Source organism: Ziziphus jujuba, chromosome 12, assembly GCF_031755915.1.
Source record: "Ziziphus jujuba cultivar Dongzao chromosome 12, ASM3175591v1".
NCBI classification, from domain to species: Eukaryota; Viridiplantae; Streptophyta; class Magnoliopsida; order Rosales; family Rhamnaceae; genus Ziziphus; species Ziziphus jujuba.
In genome coordinates, this window is record NC_083390.1 from 16,231,355 (window position 1) to 16,251,959 (window position 20,605).

A 20,605-nucleotide genomic window follows, 5' to 3' on the forward strand; every position below is an offset into this window, starting at 1 on the left:
TTAATAAATAAAAGTATGTATATGATATTAAATGTATAACTAATTATTAAGTGGGTTTTTCAATTACAAAAGTATTTAAGTTATTTTGTAATACTAAATAAGAGAAAAAGATTTTTTAAATAAAAGCTAAATACTTAAAAGATGTTTTTGGATTGTTTGAAATTATAGTGTTTGAAATAAACGTAAACAGGAAGGGGTACATATGATGTTAAAAATCTAAGAAAGGGTAAAACGGTCAAAACATTTGAAAGCGAGTTTTTTTTTATTTTTTTTATTTTTTTATGAGTGTACCAGTATTCTCACCATTGTCCAGTCGACACGTAGAAACTTAAAGTAAGTCTTTCAGGAATGTCTCAAAGATTAGACTTGACGTATGGCAGATTTGCAGACGGTCATTTTGTAGTAAAAGATAGTCAAAACAAATTATAAAAAAAAAATAAAAGTAAAAAAAATAAAAACTGGGTATTTGCAACATGTATTTTCTAGTTTCCATAGTATTTTAAAAGCTCATTTAAGAAATACCCACGAAGAAGATAACAAAAATACCTAACAGAGACTTCTCTCTCTTTCTCTCTCTCTCTCTCTCTCTCTCTCTCTCTCTCTCTCTCAAAGTACAAAAATTATTAATAAGACTTTTACATGTACCTACTCATAAAACAGAGACAAAACTTACCCTAAACAGAATTGTAGCGCAGGAGGTGGAGGAAGAAGAGGAATACCAAGACACACACACAGATATATATATATATATATACATATATATCTTTATTTTTTCTCTTTCTCTTTCTATTACATATATAGTCACGGTTTTGGTTAAAAAAAGGTTTTGGTTAAAAAAACTCTGAAAATTTATACATATATATATATATATATATATATAACAGTTATAATATAGATAATATATTTAATGGGGAGAGGTAAGGTGGAGCTGAAGAGGATTGAGAACAAGATAAATCGACAAGTAACTTTTGCGAAAAGAAGGAATGGGTTGCTAAAGAAGGCCTATGAGCTCTCAGTTCTATGTGAATCTGAGGTTGCTCTTATCATCTTCTCCAACCGTGGCAAGCTCTATGAGTTCTGCAGCGGTCATAGGTACCCCTATTTCTCAGATTTTCTCTCATTTTCTTAATGTGGGTTTCTTTCTCTTTCTACTAGTTTTCAGTTTTCTTTGTTTGTTTGTTTGTTTTTTTATTTTTTTTTCTTTAATTGGCGTTGACTGTCAATTAATTGGTACCATTTCTTTGGGTTCTTAAATTGGTTTTGTTTCCAGTTTGAAGAGAAATGAAGATGCCTGTTAATTTGGAAGACTATTTCCTTCCTTAATTATGCTTGTTCTTTAGATCGGAACTTGAAATGGGTTCTAATGATTTTTTTTTTTAAACTTTTATTTTACTTGTTTTTTCTTAACTACTATACTTTTACTTTTTTCACTCATCAATGTCATGAACCGACAAGATCGAGCTATCATTTTCCCAGATTTTTTTGTTTTGTTGTATTCCTAATTTCCGTAACTTGCAAGAAGAAATTTAATAATAAGCGATTAAAAGTGGTTTCCCTGGTCTTTAGATTATCCTATTGCCTACTCAAACAGTGGATTATTGCAAATTGACTAAGTCCATGGTATAAATTAAAAAGTTAAAAGCTTGGTCCTTTGGCCTTAAAGCTGAAACACTTTCACTTATTAATTAATACTTCGGTGCAAGTACTGGCCATATATAATGGGTTCAATCCACTATTAAGCTGCTAGTTTATCACTTGCAGTTTTGATTTGGAGAACATGTAGTTTTATTTTATGTTATTTAATTTTTTTTTCCCCCTTAAAGTATACAATAATAAAGCTGAAGATCAGATGTAGCGCTGTTGGGATGTGTGGTAATTTAAAAAATTAGCTCTTATTAGAATTTCTAGTAGTGATGTGAACAAGGCATGTTCTGCTCTCCCTCCAGCTAAATTAACCTTTTTCTATTCCAAACAAATTTAAGCCTTTTGTTGTTGTTGTTGTTGTTGTTTTTTCAATTTTTTTTTATATATTGTGTATTTTTGTTTTTTTTTTTTAAACTTCTCTAGCTATTTTAGAACTTAATGTTCATATATATGCTGACTAAAAGGAATAATGCTTCTCTTTTCAAGTTTTCAACATCTTATTTTCCCAAAGGAACTACGTTTTAGCCTTTCAGTTTTGTATGCTTTACGTACTATAGGAGGAAGGCTCTCCTTAATTAATATCTTTACCATCAAGTTTTCTAAAGTGTTAGTTTTTAGCTTTAATATCCTTTTCCCATTCTCCTACCCTGGGCAATCTCAAACATATGACAATTGTCTGTTGTTCTTTTTGTATTATATGTGGACCCACAACTGCTTTGAGATTTGCATATCTAATGTCTATATCATTTTCTAAAGATCCACCAAAATTTTGCTGTACAGGCAAAAGTAACTGATATTTGTTCCGTTCAAACTTTTATCATGCATGCTTAAACACCTTGATCCAGAAGCAATTTTGCAATCTGAATAGATGTCCAAATCGAGTTACCTGAAAGCAACCATTACCATCATGAAACAACAGTAGTATAAGAAATCCATAGCCTTTGATGCACTTTTTTGTTGTTTGGAGCTCTTAGCTATGGGATAAAATAAGTTCAGACAACTCAAAATTCTACATACCGTAGAGCTTTTTTCTCTCATACATTTTGTTAGCTTACACGATCTTATATTATATTCTTCCGTGTTTCTGGTGTCTTATGTTCCAAAATTTCAGTGGACCAATTTGGGATCCTTGTTTCACTAGTGTTTGTTCTTTAAAAAGGGCTATATTTGGGGGCACTAGCTTGTGATCTTGTGTTAACAAATAAGTTTTACTAAACTGAAAATTAGGAATTCAAGTCCACAAGGTAAACTTGTCAGGAGTTATGGTTTGACATCTTAATTAGAATCTTCACGGTTACAATATTTTTCGCACTTAATTTTTGCAAATTTAGTTTCTAATTAAAGTGGACTATTTAGAAGCATCAATTCAAACATGTTTGCTCATATATTACCATTCCATAGCAAACTTTCTTTCTCTTCCTTGAGATGATTGGTCGCTGAAAAGTCAGCACAAGTTTGCCTTTTCAAAATGCTGAAAACATAATCCAAGCCACTTGTTTTGTAATATAGGATTCAGATGTATTTAAGCTTAACTATTACCCTAAACACAGATTTTGAGTTTGATTTGGAAGAGTGACTAATGTATGGTATGCTCCACTTATGCAAATGGGCATTTTGTATTTTTCCAAGTTTGTGGTTGTGACAAGACAAATTTACCAATAAATATATAGAATTTCCTTAGAATAGATTGTACACTAAGTTGGTGGTTGACTTGGGTCCAGTTCTATATACTATGTGCTTTAAGCATCTTACTTTAATTCATAAACTTCTGTTTAGAGCTAGCCAATAGGTTAGCTTTCGCAAAAGATTCCTGAGTCACAAATTGGCATTGGCATTGGCTAGCTTCTAATGTGAGTCCTGTCTGGTTTTAACGACATTTTGAACATGGAGATTTGGCTTAACTCTTATTTAACAAATCTATAGAGCAGGATATCTCTGAATAGTGTTATCCTCAAATTAATTTTGTGATTTCTTAGATCTAGCTGGCTTAAATACATATCATTTTTGCAAGTCATTTTTTATTTTTTCAACCACTGCTTTAGCCATTTAAAATTTATTCACTTAATTAAGCCCCCATAATTAATCACATCATTTATTGAACAATTAAGCCCTCATAATTAATCACATCATTTATTGACCAATGCTTACTTGGGGTAACCGATTTTGTAACATGATTTGCAAATTAGTTCCGGTTTATCTATAATATTAGGATTCACTTTGTGCTTCTTAGAACCAAAATATAACCCGTTGTCTGGTAAACGTTATGATTTTGCTTTTCTTTTATCGCTTTTTCGTTAAGGACGTTATGATTTTGCTATCCTAAATTGAAAAATATTTCAAACTCTATATAAAATGAGGTTTATTTTGATATGTATATATATATTTATTTTATTTTATTTTATTTTCTCTTTATCATCATATGATTAATCTCAAAAAAGAAAAATAGAAAACCATAAACAAAAACAAAAAAGTTTTACATGGAGCTCTAACTTAAGAATTGAACTTTTTTTTAAAAAAAAAAGATTAAAATAATAATATTAATAAGAAAAACAGCTTTTCTGCACTTTAATCTCACAAGTTAAAACTTTGTCATATGATTCCGACAAAATTGTCATTGTTAGAAGTCATTTTTCAATTGTATGAATTAGAAAGGATGCCTCTAGCTATACAGGTAAGAAATGAAAATGGAAGTTCTGAGCAGTAAAATATTATGATAAGGAGAAGCCACAAAACGAACAATATTCATAAATGACTTAAAGCGTAAGATACTGATTTGTTTTGATGTTGCTCACTACCAATCCCTACAGTACACTCTAAATGACCAAAATTTGGCCATGATCATTTAATAAAACACTGTTTTTGTTTCTAAAAAAATACTATCTTATCCGGACTTATTAACTAGAACCAACAAAGAAAATTACACTGTAGCATTCTGATGATCAGCACAAATTTTTTTATTTTTTATATATGTTTACTATTTAGACTACTGATCATTCTCACCACTATGAGACATTTTGTTTTGCCTTTCATTCCAGCATGGCCAAGACCCTTGAAAGGTATGATAGATGCAGCTATGGAGCCCTTGAAGTGAAACAGCCTGCAAAAGATACCCAGGTAGTTCAATACTCTTCATACTGCTCATGATGAATCCTACTTTCTCGGTGCATCGTTACTTTTAATCTCTTATTCAATCATTTCTCTCAATCATCCATCCTGCAAAATCTTATTTAAATGATTTTTTATAAGTGAGTCAAAACTGCTATCATGTCTATGAGCAGAGCAACTACCAGGAATATTTGAAGCTAAAAGCAAAAGTCGAGCTCCTGCAAAGTACACAGAGGTAAAAATTCGACTTGGGACTTCTCCACACTAATTTTGTGAGTTAAAACAACTCACTTGTTTCATTTGGCATTATTGCAATCATGTGTTTTTTCGTGTATCTATCTCTACATAAAAAGTACGATTTGCTCATAGAATCTTTAATTATGCATTTTAAGAAACCTTCTTGGAGAGGATATTGAGCATATGGGAACAAAGGATCTTGAACAGCTTGAGCATCAAATGGATGCTTCATTGAGGCAAATTAGATCAACAAAGGTAACCCAATTTTATTTATTTATTTTCTTTCTTGGTTTCTATAACCAATTGAATTATAAGGAATAAAGATTTGGAGTTACAATTGGACTGGTATTTTTCTATGGAACCATAGTCTTATTTATCATCGTCTAATTTGGCTCCAAAAATAACATATATATAAATTTGACACAACTTTTTATCTCTCTTTAATATCTGCTAGTTCAACCAGTGGTAAACATTTCTATTTCTGATTTGGGCATTTTTTGTTGTTCACTGACATGTTAGGCTCTTTCAGTTCTTTATCTTAACATTGATTCGTTAAATGAAGACAAAAAAGGTTTTGAGGATCCTAATCCCATTAAATTATATTCAAGAAGTCGTCACTTTCTTATTATATGTAGCCATTTTTTTTTCCCACCTCCTAGTATTATTATGTTAAATGGGTATGGTTACTTTTCAGTAGATACATGGAGAATTTGAAATAAATACTAAGATTAAAAAATAAATGCCACTATACAGATTGCCACCGAAAAAAAAAAAAAAATACAAAAGAAAAAATAAAAATGAAGTGAAATTCTTATTCTTATGTTGACATTACATTATAACTTAATTGGCTACTTTACATCATAAAAGCTTTAAAAAATTTATTTAGTCTGTTATTCAGTTTCTGATGGCTAATAAATTGTGTACATATTCAAATTAATAATCCTTTAACACAAAATGAACTGTTGTGACATATTTGGATAAGTGAATCCTTAACCTCCTTCTCTTAATTATTGTGTGCAGACACAATTAATGCTTGATCAACTTGCTGATCTCCAAAAAAAGGTAATAAATATGGTTGAGAAATCTAATAATTAAATTTTATTGCCGTTTGATAAATATATGATTCATTCTCAAAACCATAATGATTTTGCAGGAAGAAATGCTGCTGGAAACAAACAACTCCTTGAGAAGGAAGGTATAGCAACTGCTCAGCTTTCACTTTTGTTTCTAAATTAAGAACCAACTAGAACATGACATGCCAGTAATAACGTATAAAGAGACTTCAAATCTTAGTTTCCTGACAATCTCTGCTTTTTGGCTCTTTCTAGGTTCAAATATATTTACTTTTTTGTTTTGATTCACCATATGTATATATATATATATATAGAAATTCTCATGTTAGGCTTGTCCAGATGGAAAACTATCAGAATCTTCTTTTATCAGCTCTTAAATTACTTCTAGAGATGAGATTTTTTGGATTTTTTTTTCTTTTTTCTTTTTTCTATTGAACAGAATATATTTGTGATTATTCACTAATCTTTTCTATTGGCATAAAAATTTTGTATAAATTGTAGCTGGAGGAAAGTAGTGCAGCTGTTCAACCATCATGGGAAGCCTGCAGGGAGCAAAGTCTAACATACCACCCAGCTCAAACAGATCAGGGATTCATTGAGCCTTTACAATGCAATAATACATTGCAAATGAGGTAATAATCTTTATTGACAATTATAAACTCTCTTCTAATCCAACCATTAAACATCTCTTATCCCATACGGCGAGTCAGTGATTAATATTTAACAGACCCTGTGAATATTCCATATGTGTTTGTGAGAGTGATGCAGTAAACCGAATCTGTTTAAATAATTCTTTCTATAAGTTTACATTTTCTTAACCAACTGGATGGTTCTGTAGCTACAGTTCGGCGGTTACCGACGAGGTTCATGGAGCAACATCATCTGCAGCAGCACAAAAATTTAATGGGTTCTTCCCTGGGTGGATGCTTTGATTTTTGAATTATAATTTCACTATAAACTTATTTCATCTTCTTTGTTATTGTTGTCCGGAAAATACAACACAATAAGCAGCTGCTACACTTCGTGTCTGGTGGCCCAAATTAAACTTTTAAGAAATTTGACTACTAGTAGTAGTACTGGTCGAGAAAGTGATATATCTATTCCCCAGCACCTATAAAACCCACAAGCCTAGCTAGCTAGCTACAATAATTTGTGTAATATTATTGAATCTTCTATATATATATATATATATATATATATATTTATATATACAGACACATATTATCTAATAAACTTATAAATATGATTTTACTTTAAAATGCGTACATGTGAGATAGCATGAAATCTGCAGAAATATATTATTCAAAAATATATAAATTACGAGATATGTTCCTGAGATTATATGTAATTTTACATGTATGTATTTTATAGGGTGCGCGTGCGTACGTTCTATGACAAAAGTGCTTATATGTAATTTGCATTGTTGTTCCTACAGTTTATGTAATTTTAGTATATTAATAAATCAATTAATTGCTTTACTGGAATTTGCATTATAGGATGCGCGTGCATTGTTGCATATTTTCCTACAGTTTACGTAATTTTAGTATAAAGTATATATTTGCATTGTTGTTTGGTTCATAGCATTGTGTGTCTTGTTCACTTGCCACACAATTTTTTCATGCAGCTTGCTACACATGCATGCATATCAACGTACATTCATACATATAGTTTTTCTTTTTCATTGGGGGATTTTCATTTCCTTATATAGACTAAATACTATTTGAAACAAATGTATTTGTTTAATTTAGATATGTATATATATATATATATATAACACTGCAAGAAAAATAATATGCTACTAAGATATGTAGTCTTAAGTTATTTTTTACCACTAACATTATTGCATATTGTTATTGAGTTTTGTTGTGTGATTATTTTTATAGTAGTATGTTAAACTGTTGAAAAAAAAAAAAAAGAAAAAATAAATTTTCAGTTGTTAAATGAGACCAAATAGAAATTATTAAATTAGAACCAAAGTAACCCTGGTATTTGACAGCCCAATACCAAAACTTATTGTTTCCTTGTATAAAATCACTCTACTGCAACGATTACAAATTTATCTAAATTTTGAAATATAAATCTTACAAATTATATATTAATAAATCAATTAATTGACAGCACCGTTATTTTTGTGCTATATATATAATTCTTCTCCAAAGAGCTATGATTTAGATTATAAGGTGAGTCATAGTATCGTACAAGTGTTATAATGCACCTCAATAAATGTTTACACAAAAAACTTGTTTAGACAAATAATTCTCATAAAATCAAAGAGTATTTGATGAATCAAGATATTTGACAAATCATTTTACTTTTTGAATAGTTACATTCAATGATGCAAAAGTATTGAAAAGTTAAGGGCATTATTTAAACACCATTGAATACACCTATTTAAGACCCAAGATGATACTTATTAAAAGCGTATGTCAAATATGTTGGTATGTTATGCATACATATATATATATATATATATAATAGATGCTAGATGGCATCAACATGATTATATATAATTAAATAGCAATTTCATATAACAGCATTTCCTATCAAAAATGTGAGCTGCTGTTTTCTATCAAAAGGTGAGCCACATTGCCCACAATAATAAAATTATATATATATATATATATATATATAGAATTATTTTCTGAAAGATATCTCCTAGGAGACATGTTGTCTAGGCGGCAAAGACTTACACCTGTTACCGCATGTTTCATTTTAACGATTAGTGGAAGTAGTAAGAGATGATGATGTGGTATCATGGTGGCAAATTTTTCAAGACAATGACTGGGAAGGGATATGCTACGTGCTTGTACGATGTACAGTCCCAGTGATGTTCCTTGTCTTCCTTTACTTACCATACCAGCTACGCGTTGACAATCCCAACCACAGGATGTAGCCGCATTTATCGGGCTTTGATGTGTGGGCCTTGGCCCATTGACAATGATATGCTAACTAATTTATATCTTGTTGTTTTCTCTCGAAATTCACAAATACATAAATATTTAAATACTTTTGTTATATGTATCGTATTGGTGTCGAAGATTATCTAAATATGTATGTAGGAAAATTGTACAAGTCCCCAAACTCAAAAGTCATATTTTATCGAATAAAATATTTTGTATAAAAAAAATGTTATTTACGATTAAAAAAGAATTCAAATAACAGCCAATTAACTACAAAATTAACATTGGTGATAGTCCTCACTTGTTGTGGCATTTGACGATGTTGTAATGAATTTCATACAAGTATTATAGAGTTCATTTTTAATTTTTGAAATATCAAAATGATGTCTAAATGAAAGCAAGTTAGTAAGCCACATAGAAATGGTTAAATCATTGTTATTATTCATGTGTAGTTCATATTGGTCAGGTAAAATCTATTATAATATGAACTTATACGATAATTTATCAATTCGGATTGAGATATGATAATATAAGTTCGTAAGATTTAGTATAAAGGATATTTTTGTAATTATATTGTTATATTATTTAAAAAATATTTTATTTATTCAAGCATGTATTGATTTTTTATTTTTTAAGTATATTTTGAAAACACCAAATATACATATTGATTTTACAAGATTAAACAAAAAAAAAAAAAAACATTTCATCATTTAAAAGTTAAGCCAAATTTGAATTTTCAAATTTATATATGTATGTAATATGTTAAAATGTTGACTGAGAGTTTACATGATAATTTAGTAAGAGGGTTTAAATTTATCAATATCCACATGCTAGCTTGGTGGGCATATAAAATTGGATTAAATTTTACATGAACATGATATACATGATACAACAAAATATGTTGTCAGATCTAGTTTCATAACATCGTTAATTATTATCAATAATATTGAATAACAATGCTTTACCATGCACATATAAAATTGTCAAAAGAGATTGAATTTATTAATGTTGTTGAAAGATGTTACAGATAAATTAAGTTTTCATTTTGATATTTACGGGGTAGGATGTGTCCGAATTAGTTTACATGTACGTACCTCAATTAGTCCCATTCCGAACGCTCTTATGTTATGCAGGAAGGGATTCGGGGTAATAACGCAACCATTTATACCTTTTTTTTTTTTTTTAAAAAGGCAAACTGATTTTATCTAACTACAAGTATCCAATGCGTCATTAAACCATTGCAGAGCAGTTTCCATCCAAATACAAGCTTCAACTTAATGGCCTGATGGGCAAAAACATGAGCAGCCAAATATAACCATCTCTAGTTTATGCACAAATTCAACTATTTAAAGTTTTAAACCATGAGAAATAAATAACATTACCACATTTTTAAAGAGGAAAATGAAATAGTCTATAAAGTTTATGGTTTTATTGTCACTAATGCTATGAATACTGATATATATATATATATTATCAAATTTTGAATGAATGCCAAATAATATGACACTACATTGATAGTTGATAAATTAATAAAACCTAATACATTGAAAGTTAACTAAATAACATAATTCCATATTATTTAGTAAAAAAATAAAGCTAGTATTATGCTTGACATATGAATAGGAGAGAAGATAACCAGACAAATAATATGCATACACATAGTCTTGTTCTCTCTCTCTCTCTATATATATGTATATATGTATACATACGTTTTTGATATTGTAAGCAATTTATAAAGAGAGATTGCGAGTAACAAACATTTACAACTATTAGATCACAAAAATCATGTAGATCTAACAGTTGTAGATGTTGTCCCTTATAGTCTCTTTTCATAATTCTCTTACCATATCATTTTTGTATATATATATATATATATATTATATTATATTTAACACTCCGTCTCCATTAGTGGACCTTTCACTCTCTGCCGATATTGTCTCCTATTTAGCTACCTCATTAGGTATGAATTTTTATTTTTTTTTGCTCTCGCCTGAACATGCTTAATTTGGAGTTTTTTTGAATCTTGAAGCCAAATACTCTGAAAAGGCCTTGGTATTATGAGAGTAACTATTTTTACCTTTGAATTATCTCCTGATCTACACCTGAGCAATACGCAATTGGACATCAAGTAGCTTGCTAGTGCCCCATACCCTCCCACATTGGTCATCACAATATGCACAAAATCATTCCATGATGACTAGTGTGAGTAGGTGCAAAAGGCATGCTATTTAGTGTCTAATCCTATGTCCTTCAGATATGAAACAGAGGATGGTTCAAATGTAATAATAGTCACTCTCATAAAGCCGAGACTTTTTTCAAGCGGTTGGCTTTAGGATTTAAAAAAATTGTACAATTAAGCCAAGAAGCGTAAATAAGAAACTCTATACTAAATGCAATGGTTAAAGTAGGGTGACAGGCCCGACAATAGAGGCGGGGTATTATAAATGATATCAAAACATATACCCAATCAAAAGTATACCAGCAAAGACTCTGGGTCCCAAAAATGGTGGATTGTGATAACCAATGTGGGTGGGCACAAGGAGGCACTAGTAGACTATCTAATGTTTAATCCTACATTGCTTGGTTGTGGTATGGAGGATGGTTTAAATGTAATGATAGCTACTCTGGATAAAGTGATAATTAATATTTGATTTAAATCTAAAATAATATATGGATTGTGATAAACCCCTAGCACTTTATAAAATTAGAGATTCCCTGTGACGACTAGTGTGGAAGAGTGCAAGGTACTATTGGGCCACCTGTATTCTAATCCCACATTATTGTGGGTGTACATAAGGGAATGATTCAAATGTAATAACAGTGACTCTCATAATATCGAGACCTTTTCAAATCGATTGGTTTCAGGATTCAAAAGAACTCCGAAATTAAGTGTGCTCAAGCGAGAGTAATCCTAAGATGGGTGACCTTCCTAGAAGCTTTGAATAAAAATTCCTTATCGAGTAAAAATTCCTTATCGAGTGTAGTGGCTAAAGCTTGGTTTCAATCTAAAGTGTGCTAACGAGGACGCTGAGCTCCATAAAAAATGCACTAGCAAGGATGTTAGGACCCAATGAGAGTGGGTTGTGATGATCAGGCTACCTAATGTCTAATCCTACATCGATGCGGATGTAGATGGGGGGATGATTTAAGTGTAATAATAGTCACTCTCATAAAGTTGAGGCCTTTATAAAGTAGTTGGTTTTAGGGTTCGAAAGAACTTTGAGGTTAATCTACTTAGGTGAGAGCAATCCTAAGATTGGTGACCTCCTGAGAACTTCTAAATAAAAATCACATAATGAGTATGGCGGATAAGTTGGGAACAACATTAGCAGAGAGTGATAGGTCTTTCAGTGGAAGCGGGATGTTACAAAAGTTATCAGAGCCTGTTTCAGCCGGAAGTGTGTTAACAAGGACATTGGGCCTTGAGGGGTCTATTGTGATGACTAGTGAGGCCATGTGCGGGGCACTGGTAGTCTACGTGGTGCCTAATCCCATATCGTCTAGGTGTAGATCAGAGAATGATTCAAATATAATAATAGTCACTCTCATAATGCCAAAGCTTTATAAGAGCAATTGGTGTAGATCAAAGGATAATTCAAATGTAATAATAATCATTCTTATAATGCCAAGGCCTTTTTAGAACAGTTGGTGCTTCGGAGGTTAGAAAGAACTCTAAAGTTAAGAATATTCATACAAGAGCAATTATGGGATGGGTGACTTCTTGGAAAGCTCTAAATAAAAATCCTATACCGAGTGCGGTGGCTAAATTAGGGACAATATCAACAGAGAGTGCCAGGTCTACTAGTGGAGATAGGGTATTACATTCCTTGACTAGAGAATTCTTAGAAAAGTTATATCCTCCAATAAATTCATTTTATGTAGTAATAACGTGACTTATTGATGGATATATCTTGATCTTAGATAAAAAAGTAGTTCCCTAATTAGAGAATTCTTGGTAAAGCTATATCCTCCAATAAATTCATTATATGTAGTAATAACATGACTGATTGATGGATATAGCTTAATCTTAGATAAAAAAAGTAGTTCCCTAACTAGAAAATTCTTAGTAAATGTATATCCTCCAATATTAAGCTGATTTCAAAATGGTCTACTTTCTTAAATATTCTATTAGGGTCTTCCAAGTTTATTTATTATTGGTTATTCATTTTCGGATAATAATTAAATAGTTACAATTACAATTGATTTTTATGGAGATTGTAAAATTATTCATTAATTATGTTTAAATCTTATTATTTTTCTTATTTTTATTTTTATTAGTTTGTTATTTAGTTATTCATCTATTTATTGTTATTCATCTATTTATTTATTTATCCAATCATTATTTAAAATACTTAATTACGGTTTTTAAAATGTAATTATTAGGAGTTGAAGCTTTCGTAATTATATATATTTTTATATAACTAGTTAGTCTGTAAATACACCATACAATATTGATGCTTTGTACTGTCATATCTATGGATTAGTGTGCATGTTATATATTTAGTTATCTTTTGTGACTTGTGATGAGTGAGAGTAGGCAAATATTTTATGGTGATAGCATTAGCCACCTTCCCTATAGACGAAGGATGACAGGTTTAGCAATTTTTATGGGCATTAAGGTGAGCAATGGTAGGTAGGTTATTTAGCATTGACACCATTAGGATACTAATGGGGCAGCATGTAGATTCTTGCTCCCACCCCCATCTGTTAAGTGGTGTTAGAACGCCAAGCATCACTAGGAAGCACTGGTATATTGTATGATGCATTAGGTGTTCTTTTGGTACACACACACACACACACACACACACACACACACACACACACACACATATATATATATGTATATATAATGTTATATTATGGTATACTATACCGTACTGAGGCAATAACCCTACTCGGCTCATGAACTGTTTAGTATCATATTTCTGCTGTCTACTAGACTAGTAGGTTGGACGACCATTATAGGCAACTATCCCTAGCCATATTAGTAGTAGCATACCCACGGATAGCTGATATCATCGAATTGTGCATTAGTGTACTATACAGTACATTGGATGTATCTTCGTTATGAGTATACTGGTTATGTAATATATTTATCAGTTTTAGTTATATTTGACCTATTTATGATTATGATTATTATTGTTATTATTATTATTGTTGTTGTCAACTGTGCAATTATTGTATTTGTTAGAATTGATGACTAAAATGGATTTGAAGGTAGGTGTCTGACATTGTGCAGTAGTAAGAAAGTTCGTACAACATTGGTAATAAAAATCTGGGTCAATCTTTAGGCAAGTATTTCAACCTTTGGACAGGGGAATTAGCATTCAGGAATGTGTATCAGCCTTCATGCCGGTATTGTAGCCTTCGAACATATATCATAGCCTTTGAGCATGTATATTAGCCTTCAGGCAAGTATTTCAGCCTTCGAGATGGTATATTAGTATTTAGGCATGTGTATTATCCTTTGGACAAGAATTGCAGCATTCTGGTAGGTATCATAGCTTTCGGGCAGTTGTATTAGCCTTCAAACAACTATTGTAGCCTTTGAGTATATGAGTCAGCCTTTAAGCATGTATGTTAGCCTTCGGACAGGTATTACATTCTTGGTCAGGCTATCCAAATTCTTTGAGAGGTTGTGTAATAAGATGTATAAAATGTACATATATATATATATATATATATTTATGTTGGTCTAGAATAATGGTGATGTTATCGGAGTTAATTTAAATTATCAATCTGTAATACCCTCCCTCCACTACTGAACCTATCACTTTCTGTCAATATTGTCTTTAATTTAGTCACCGCACTCGATATATGATTTTCGTTAAGAGCTTCCCAAGACGTCACCCATCATTGATTTAGTCTCCCTTGAGCACGCTTAACTTAGGACTTCCTAAAGCCAACCACTCTGAAACGGCCTCGACCTTATGAGAGTGACTATTATTACTTTTAAATCATCCCCTGAACTACACCAAGGCAATGTAGGATTGGATATCAGGTAGCCTGCCAATGCCCTACACCCACCCATGCTGGTCATCACAATCCACCTTTTGGGCCCATCATTCTCGTTGGTGCACTTCCAGTTGGGTACTTGTTTTAATACTATTTGTAACACCCTACTTTCACTGAAGAACCTATCACTTTCTGCCAATATTGTTCCCAATTTAGCCACCGCACTCGATATGGGGTTTTTTGTTCAATGCTTCTAAGGAGCTCATTTATCCTTGGATTACTCTCGCTTGAGCACGTGTAACTTCAGAGTTCTTTCAAACTCTGAAGCTAATCACTCTGAAAATGCATTAGCGTTATGAGTATGATTATTATAACATTTGAATCATCTTCTGAACTATAACCAGAAGATGTGAGATTGAATACTAGGTAGTCTGTAAGTGCCTTACACTCGCCAACACTAGTCGTCATAGATCCATTATGTGCATATTTTTAAATGTAATTTATTTTATTAAAAGTTGTCTTACAATTATTAGTAGTACAGTTTGTATCTGTATATATTTTTTCAATGTAAAATGGTAGAATGAATGTTTAGGGTCTGGGACCTAGGTTGTACTACTATTATTATTATTATTCTTATTATCTTTCTACTTGTATTTATGTGTTTGATATGTTCATGAAGTGCTGTAAAAATGTGAGAATTTAATAAGTGGGAGGTGTGGACACCATGAATTTATAGAAATATGAATTTTCTATGCTGAGTATATACTTGGAAAAAGTCATGGCTATTTGGGGTCTAGGGAGTAAATTCTAGAAAGGGACTCTGGCATCTATAAAGGTATTTACAGTTTATAAATTTTACTCATATTTGCATTCCTACGTTATTGCCATTGAAGTTTTGCAAATTTGTGAAAACTTGTAGTAAGGTGAAAGGAATAAGGCGAATGTATATTTTTAAAATGAGTTATCTGTGCAAGGAATATTTGGGAGTCTACAGGGGTGATATTGCTGGATTTTTTGTAGAATTTCCATTAAGGTTTCCCCTAGTAAGGGCCATCCTAAGGTTTTGATGGTAACTCTAATAGGGTCCTAAAATGTAATCCCGACCTTTAATTGTATCTAATCTAATGGTGCAATTTTTATTTCCCTCTTTAAAGCCTTTTGAATTGTTATACTTATATCCAAATACTTTTTGTTTTAGGTAAAAAAAAAAAATAAAATAAAATAAAGAAATGGTTTGTAGATACATAATAAATCTTCAATCACAATTCTCCAAATTCTTGAATATTTCAATCCTCCAAAATCTTAAGAAAAATTTGAAATTATCATAGCTTCATCCTTTTAAGAAAACTCATAATCACATACCTAACTGGAGATTAGCATAATCACCATATTAAACATGAACGAAACCTTAAAATTTTAATGAAGGCATCCACCGAATAGTAGAAGAACATTTTTTTTTTTTGGGGATATTAGTATAAGAATTTTAAAAATATTCAACTCTTGGACACATAGCCTATCAATCATAATTCATAAGCCAATCAAATGCACAAAACCAATAATTAATCATTACCATATCATCCACTAGTGAAACTCAATCATCTAATTATAAAAATAAAATAAAATAATATAATCGTCTAGGCCTTCTTGTGTTTGTAACAAATTTTTTTTTCCTTTTTATATTCATGTGTTTGTAACTTTTAAAAACTTTATCACCTAGACTCTAGAAAATTGAAATTGCTCAAAATTAAGGAGAGAGAACCGTGTTTGAAATTCAGAGATTGTATGTAAAAATAAATAAATAAGGAGAGAGAAATGTGATTAGAGATTTATTGTATATAAGAAATTAAATGTCATTTATTTTTTTACTTAGAATAAAACTGTGTGTGGATATAGGTATAAAAATTTGAAAAGGTTTTAAAAGAGCATTTACACCATTAGATTAAATGAATTTAAGGATCAAAATTGTTTGTCAAATATAATTGTTAAAAACATTTGTATGGGAAACACTCCTTCATAAGTATATATAAGAATTTTACTCTATTGAGCCTAATAGCCTAGGTTATTTTGGTAGCTAGTAATCTTTCATTGAAAGATTACCATTTAGATATAATTCACGTGGAAAAAAAAAAAACCATTTTTTAGTATTGAAAGTTTGATGGTGCCCAGCATAACTTGGGCAACCATGTCTAGTTGAATGCTAATATATATATATATATATATATACATGTACAATTTTGTAAAGGTAAACACAAGCAATTTAGAGCATCTTCAATAGGAATGTAGATTATAAAAATAAACAATGCCACATAAGTAATATAAATAGTGATTTAAAGAAATTGCTCTCTAATGTTAATGTCTAGAATAAATGTCAAGTTAATATAACCTAAATATTATCAAGGCAAATGCCTATGTCCAGAAGCTCTTCTACACATTGTAAAATATAAAATCAAAAATCAAAATTTTCTTTAAAAGTCAAATTTTTCAATAAAAAATTTAATAAAATATATAAGTAATTAATAGCCATAAATAGTTGTTATGTAACAAGCCGGTTGGCTTCTCTTTTCTCATAAAAGTTGCAACAACCTGTACCAAATAGTTCTAAATTTACAAGTTTAATTAGATTTTACTAATTGAACCACATATGGGTCCAAGGGTTGGCTTTTGTATGGTCAAATTTTTATTTTAACCTTTATACCATTGCATATAGCTCGTCGACATGAGTTCACAGATTGATAGCACATCTAACTCTAAGTTATAGTTTGAAAGGTATGGATTTGTGAAATTTCATGGTTTATTATTTTACCAATGTGGGTATCACTATCAGTATGGTTTTAAACCACCATTTGTGCGTATAACTACCTATGTATGTGCTTACAGGTGAGATACAATACAAAAAAAGTCAAAAATCCCAAAATTGCCCTTTAAGACACGTGGAAGCCTGAATTTTCCCTCTCACATGACAGGATCCGCCCCAAGAACTCTTCCAGAAATTTCAGATAGTCTGATTTAAAGAAGTCTTATTGAGCAATCCTTATAGAAAAAGTGGAACATCACTCAAACTATGGACAACCAAACATATACAAATCAATAATACTCCAACATAATAAGATAAATCCATAACAACGTGTAAATCCCCATATTATAGTCAACAACAACAGCTAGTCAAATTACAATTTAATACCACACATACATAAATATAATTATTACTGTATCCATAATTTATATATGTTGTGAAGTCCCACATCGATTGGAAAGGGGAACGAAGCATGCCATATCTTGAGGGCTGGGTTGTAAGAGGATTCCTCAGGCCCAAAGCGGACAATGCCTACATGCGGGTGGTCTGGGCTGGGCTGTTACATATGTGGATTTCTAAGAGTAATTATAAATTTAGCTTATACGTATGATACAAATATCTTAAAAGATAAAAATAAAACAAGGGAAATACAAAAATATTATTGCTTCTATGGGATATAAAATTGGATAAGTGATACATAAGGTAGACTGTCTACTAACTATCTGGACTTAGGAAAACGAATTAAAAACAAATAAAAAGTAATATAAAGGTATCTTAGTAAATGATATAGTCCTATAAGAAAATATTAATTTATTCTTGTACATCATTCTTTTAAAACCTTGCGTTATCACTCTTTTGAAAAATTCATCTTTTAAAACCATTTCACAAAACCCAACATGTGCCCTAAATAAATAACATAAAATGAATATTTTATAATAGATCATTTAAAACATTATAAATCAACTCATCATAATTTAAATGTTAGGTATAAAACAATGTAAATATTTTCATAAAAATAATTATGAAAAATACAATAAATTTATATTAGAAAATAAACAATATACCATATACTATATACTTAGTTTTGCCATACGATGTACGATATCCTGAAACGTCACCAAACTGTTTACAGAAAGAAAGAAATCATGATTATTTAGCATCCTAAAAGCATTGTGGCAAAACCTACCATTATATAGTCAAGATAAAGTGGCATAGTATCAAATCATCACTCTAATATATCATGACTACATATGGAATGACTAAAACCTATGTGCTAATAATATGATAACAGAACAAAGACACTGGTATTATATAGTATATTATTTAAACCTCAACAATATAGTATTCATTAACATATTGTCAAAATCATACCTTTCCATTTTCAAACAAATATTGCACCATAAATTGAAATTTAATGCTAAAGAACCAAACACTTTTTTTAATATTTCACCAATTTATAACCATAAACCTTGCATAAATATTTAAAATATTCTAAATGAACATTTCATGCCAAACTATTAATATGAATAGATAGCATAAATAATGAAAGTGAAATATATATTATTATAAAATCATTTTTAAACATTGTAAAATTTCAAACACTTAAACATGCTTAAAAATTTGCAGAACATATATATGTATAAGCGGATAGCCATATATGCATAAATAAGCATTTGATCACCAAACCATATATTTAGTATTTAAACTGGTAATTATTATACTAATATGCCCAAAATCATTAAGAATAAAATCAATCACAGATATCAACGATGATAACATTTGCTCCTTAAGGTCACCTCTGACTACAATATCGATGCCTCCAATATAATATATTAATTTTAGGCTTGAAAAATTAAATAAAAAATATTAGTATATATCAAATATCTTAAAATAATTTATATTATTATAATATTACATAAACTCGATACTGAAAGGCCCAACTGTAGTACGAATCCTTAGGATCTTCTATCCAAAATTGAGTTTTTCAACCTAAGGTCAATTTTACAAAAGTTGAACATTCCAAAAGGTCCTAATAATCTCTAGAAATTTATTATCAACATCAATTTGGTTATAAATTATCCAAACATAGTCCAATTTTATTCGATATTAAATTAATTAACCCAAAAAATGGACTTTAATCAAACACTAACCAAAATTGACAAATCATATATCAATGGAAAGCTCATTAGATAGGTATCTCATTACTATGCTCACCCTTGGTCAAACAACGTTGCTGATGATTGGAAAATACCTAGGAAAGTTTAGACAAATTTGATGTTGGATCACTCAAACTATGAAGAGTTTCATTAAACAAATGGTGGGAATGGATTTAGAGTGTTTGAAATAGGAGAGAAGCTACATCTTAGCTGGATGAGGCCAAAATTTGGTAAGATCCAAGAAAATCAGGAACTAATTATCACTTATAAAGATGTCCTTGTTTTGGCATGTGTGGCAGTGTTTGGCCATTAAATTTTGGGGTTTTGGTTGGTGTTGGATGGGCTTTCGAAGGAAGTGGCCTATGTAGCTAAATGATACTAAAAAAATGGTGAAATATGGTGTGACCCAATTGGAGATGGTGATGATCGCAGGTTGATCCAGTTTCACTTATGGGTCACAGGTTCCATGGGTTTGGGGGCTTCTAGGGATGATTTGGGAATTTTGGAATTTGTTTATCCTAAGGCACACTTCCCTAGAGATAAATAAATAAATAAATAAATAAATATATATATATATATATAGGAGTTTGAGACTTCAAAAAGACAAAAACTAGTATTGGTTTAGAACATTGGTAAATACTGACACTTAAAGATCACAAACTCTTAAATTTTTAACCATAACTCAGAATTAGGCTTGCCTTCAATCTTTAATTTAAGCTAAAAATTTAACCATACAAAATG

The 20,605-nt window shown here is 30.6% G+C and overlaps 2 protein-coding genes across 3 annotated transcripts in view; both read left to right on the top strand.

Annotated features, from left to right (window-relative positions):
• Window positions 1-572: 572 nt before the first annotated feature.
• LOC107429081 (MADS-box protein CMB1) lies at window positions 573-7,537 on the top strand. 2 transcript variants are annotated; one of them, XM_016039732.4, is made up of 8 exons: window positions 573-1,092; window positions 4,680-4,758; window positions 4,923-4,984; window positions 5,142-5,241; window positions 6,007-6,048; window positions 6,140-6,181; window positions 6,561-6,691; window positions 6,904-7,537. In XM_016039732.4, exons 1-8 carry the CDS (start codon window positions 908-910, stop codon window positions 6,989-6,991), a joined length of 729 nt encoding a protein of 242 aa, XP_015895218.1. In that variant the 5' UTR covers window positions 573-907; the 3' UTR covers window positions 6,992-7,537. The 2 variants fall into 2 exon arrangements, with proteins under 2 accessions (XP_015895218.1, XP_015895217.1); XM_016039731.4 differs by having other exon boundaries at window positions 575-1,092; window positions 6,898-7,537.
• A 4,723-nt stretch (window positions 7,538-12,260) lies between these two features.
• Window positions 12,261-20,605, top strand: part of LOC125418468 (uncharacterized) — a 64,506-nt gene continuing 56,161 nt past the window's right edge. The window contains exon 1 of the mRNA XM_048462008.1: window positions 12,261-12,463. Coding sequence (XP_048317965.1) covers window positions 12,261-12,463 — 203 coding nt within the window. The remainder of the gene's footprint in view (window positions 12,464-20,605) is intronic.

Coding starts and splice junctions, on each gene's coding strand:
- LOC107429081 (XM_016039731.4), top strand. CDS start 908: ATGGGGAGAGGTAAGGTGGAGCTGAAGAGGATTGAGAACAAGATAAAT. Junction 4,759..4,922: donor AGCCTGCAAAAGATACCCAG/GTAGTTCAATAC, acceptor GTCTATGAGCAG/AGCAACTACCAGGAATATTT. Junction 4,985..5,141: donor CTCCTGCAAAGTACACAGAG/GTAAAAATTCGA, acceptor ATGCATTTTAAG/AAACCTTCTTGGAGAGGATA.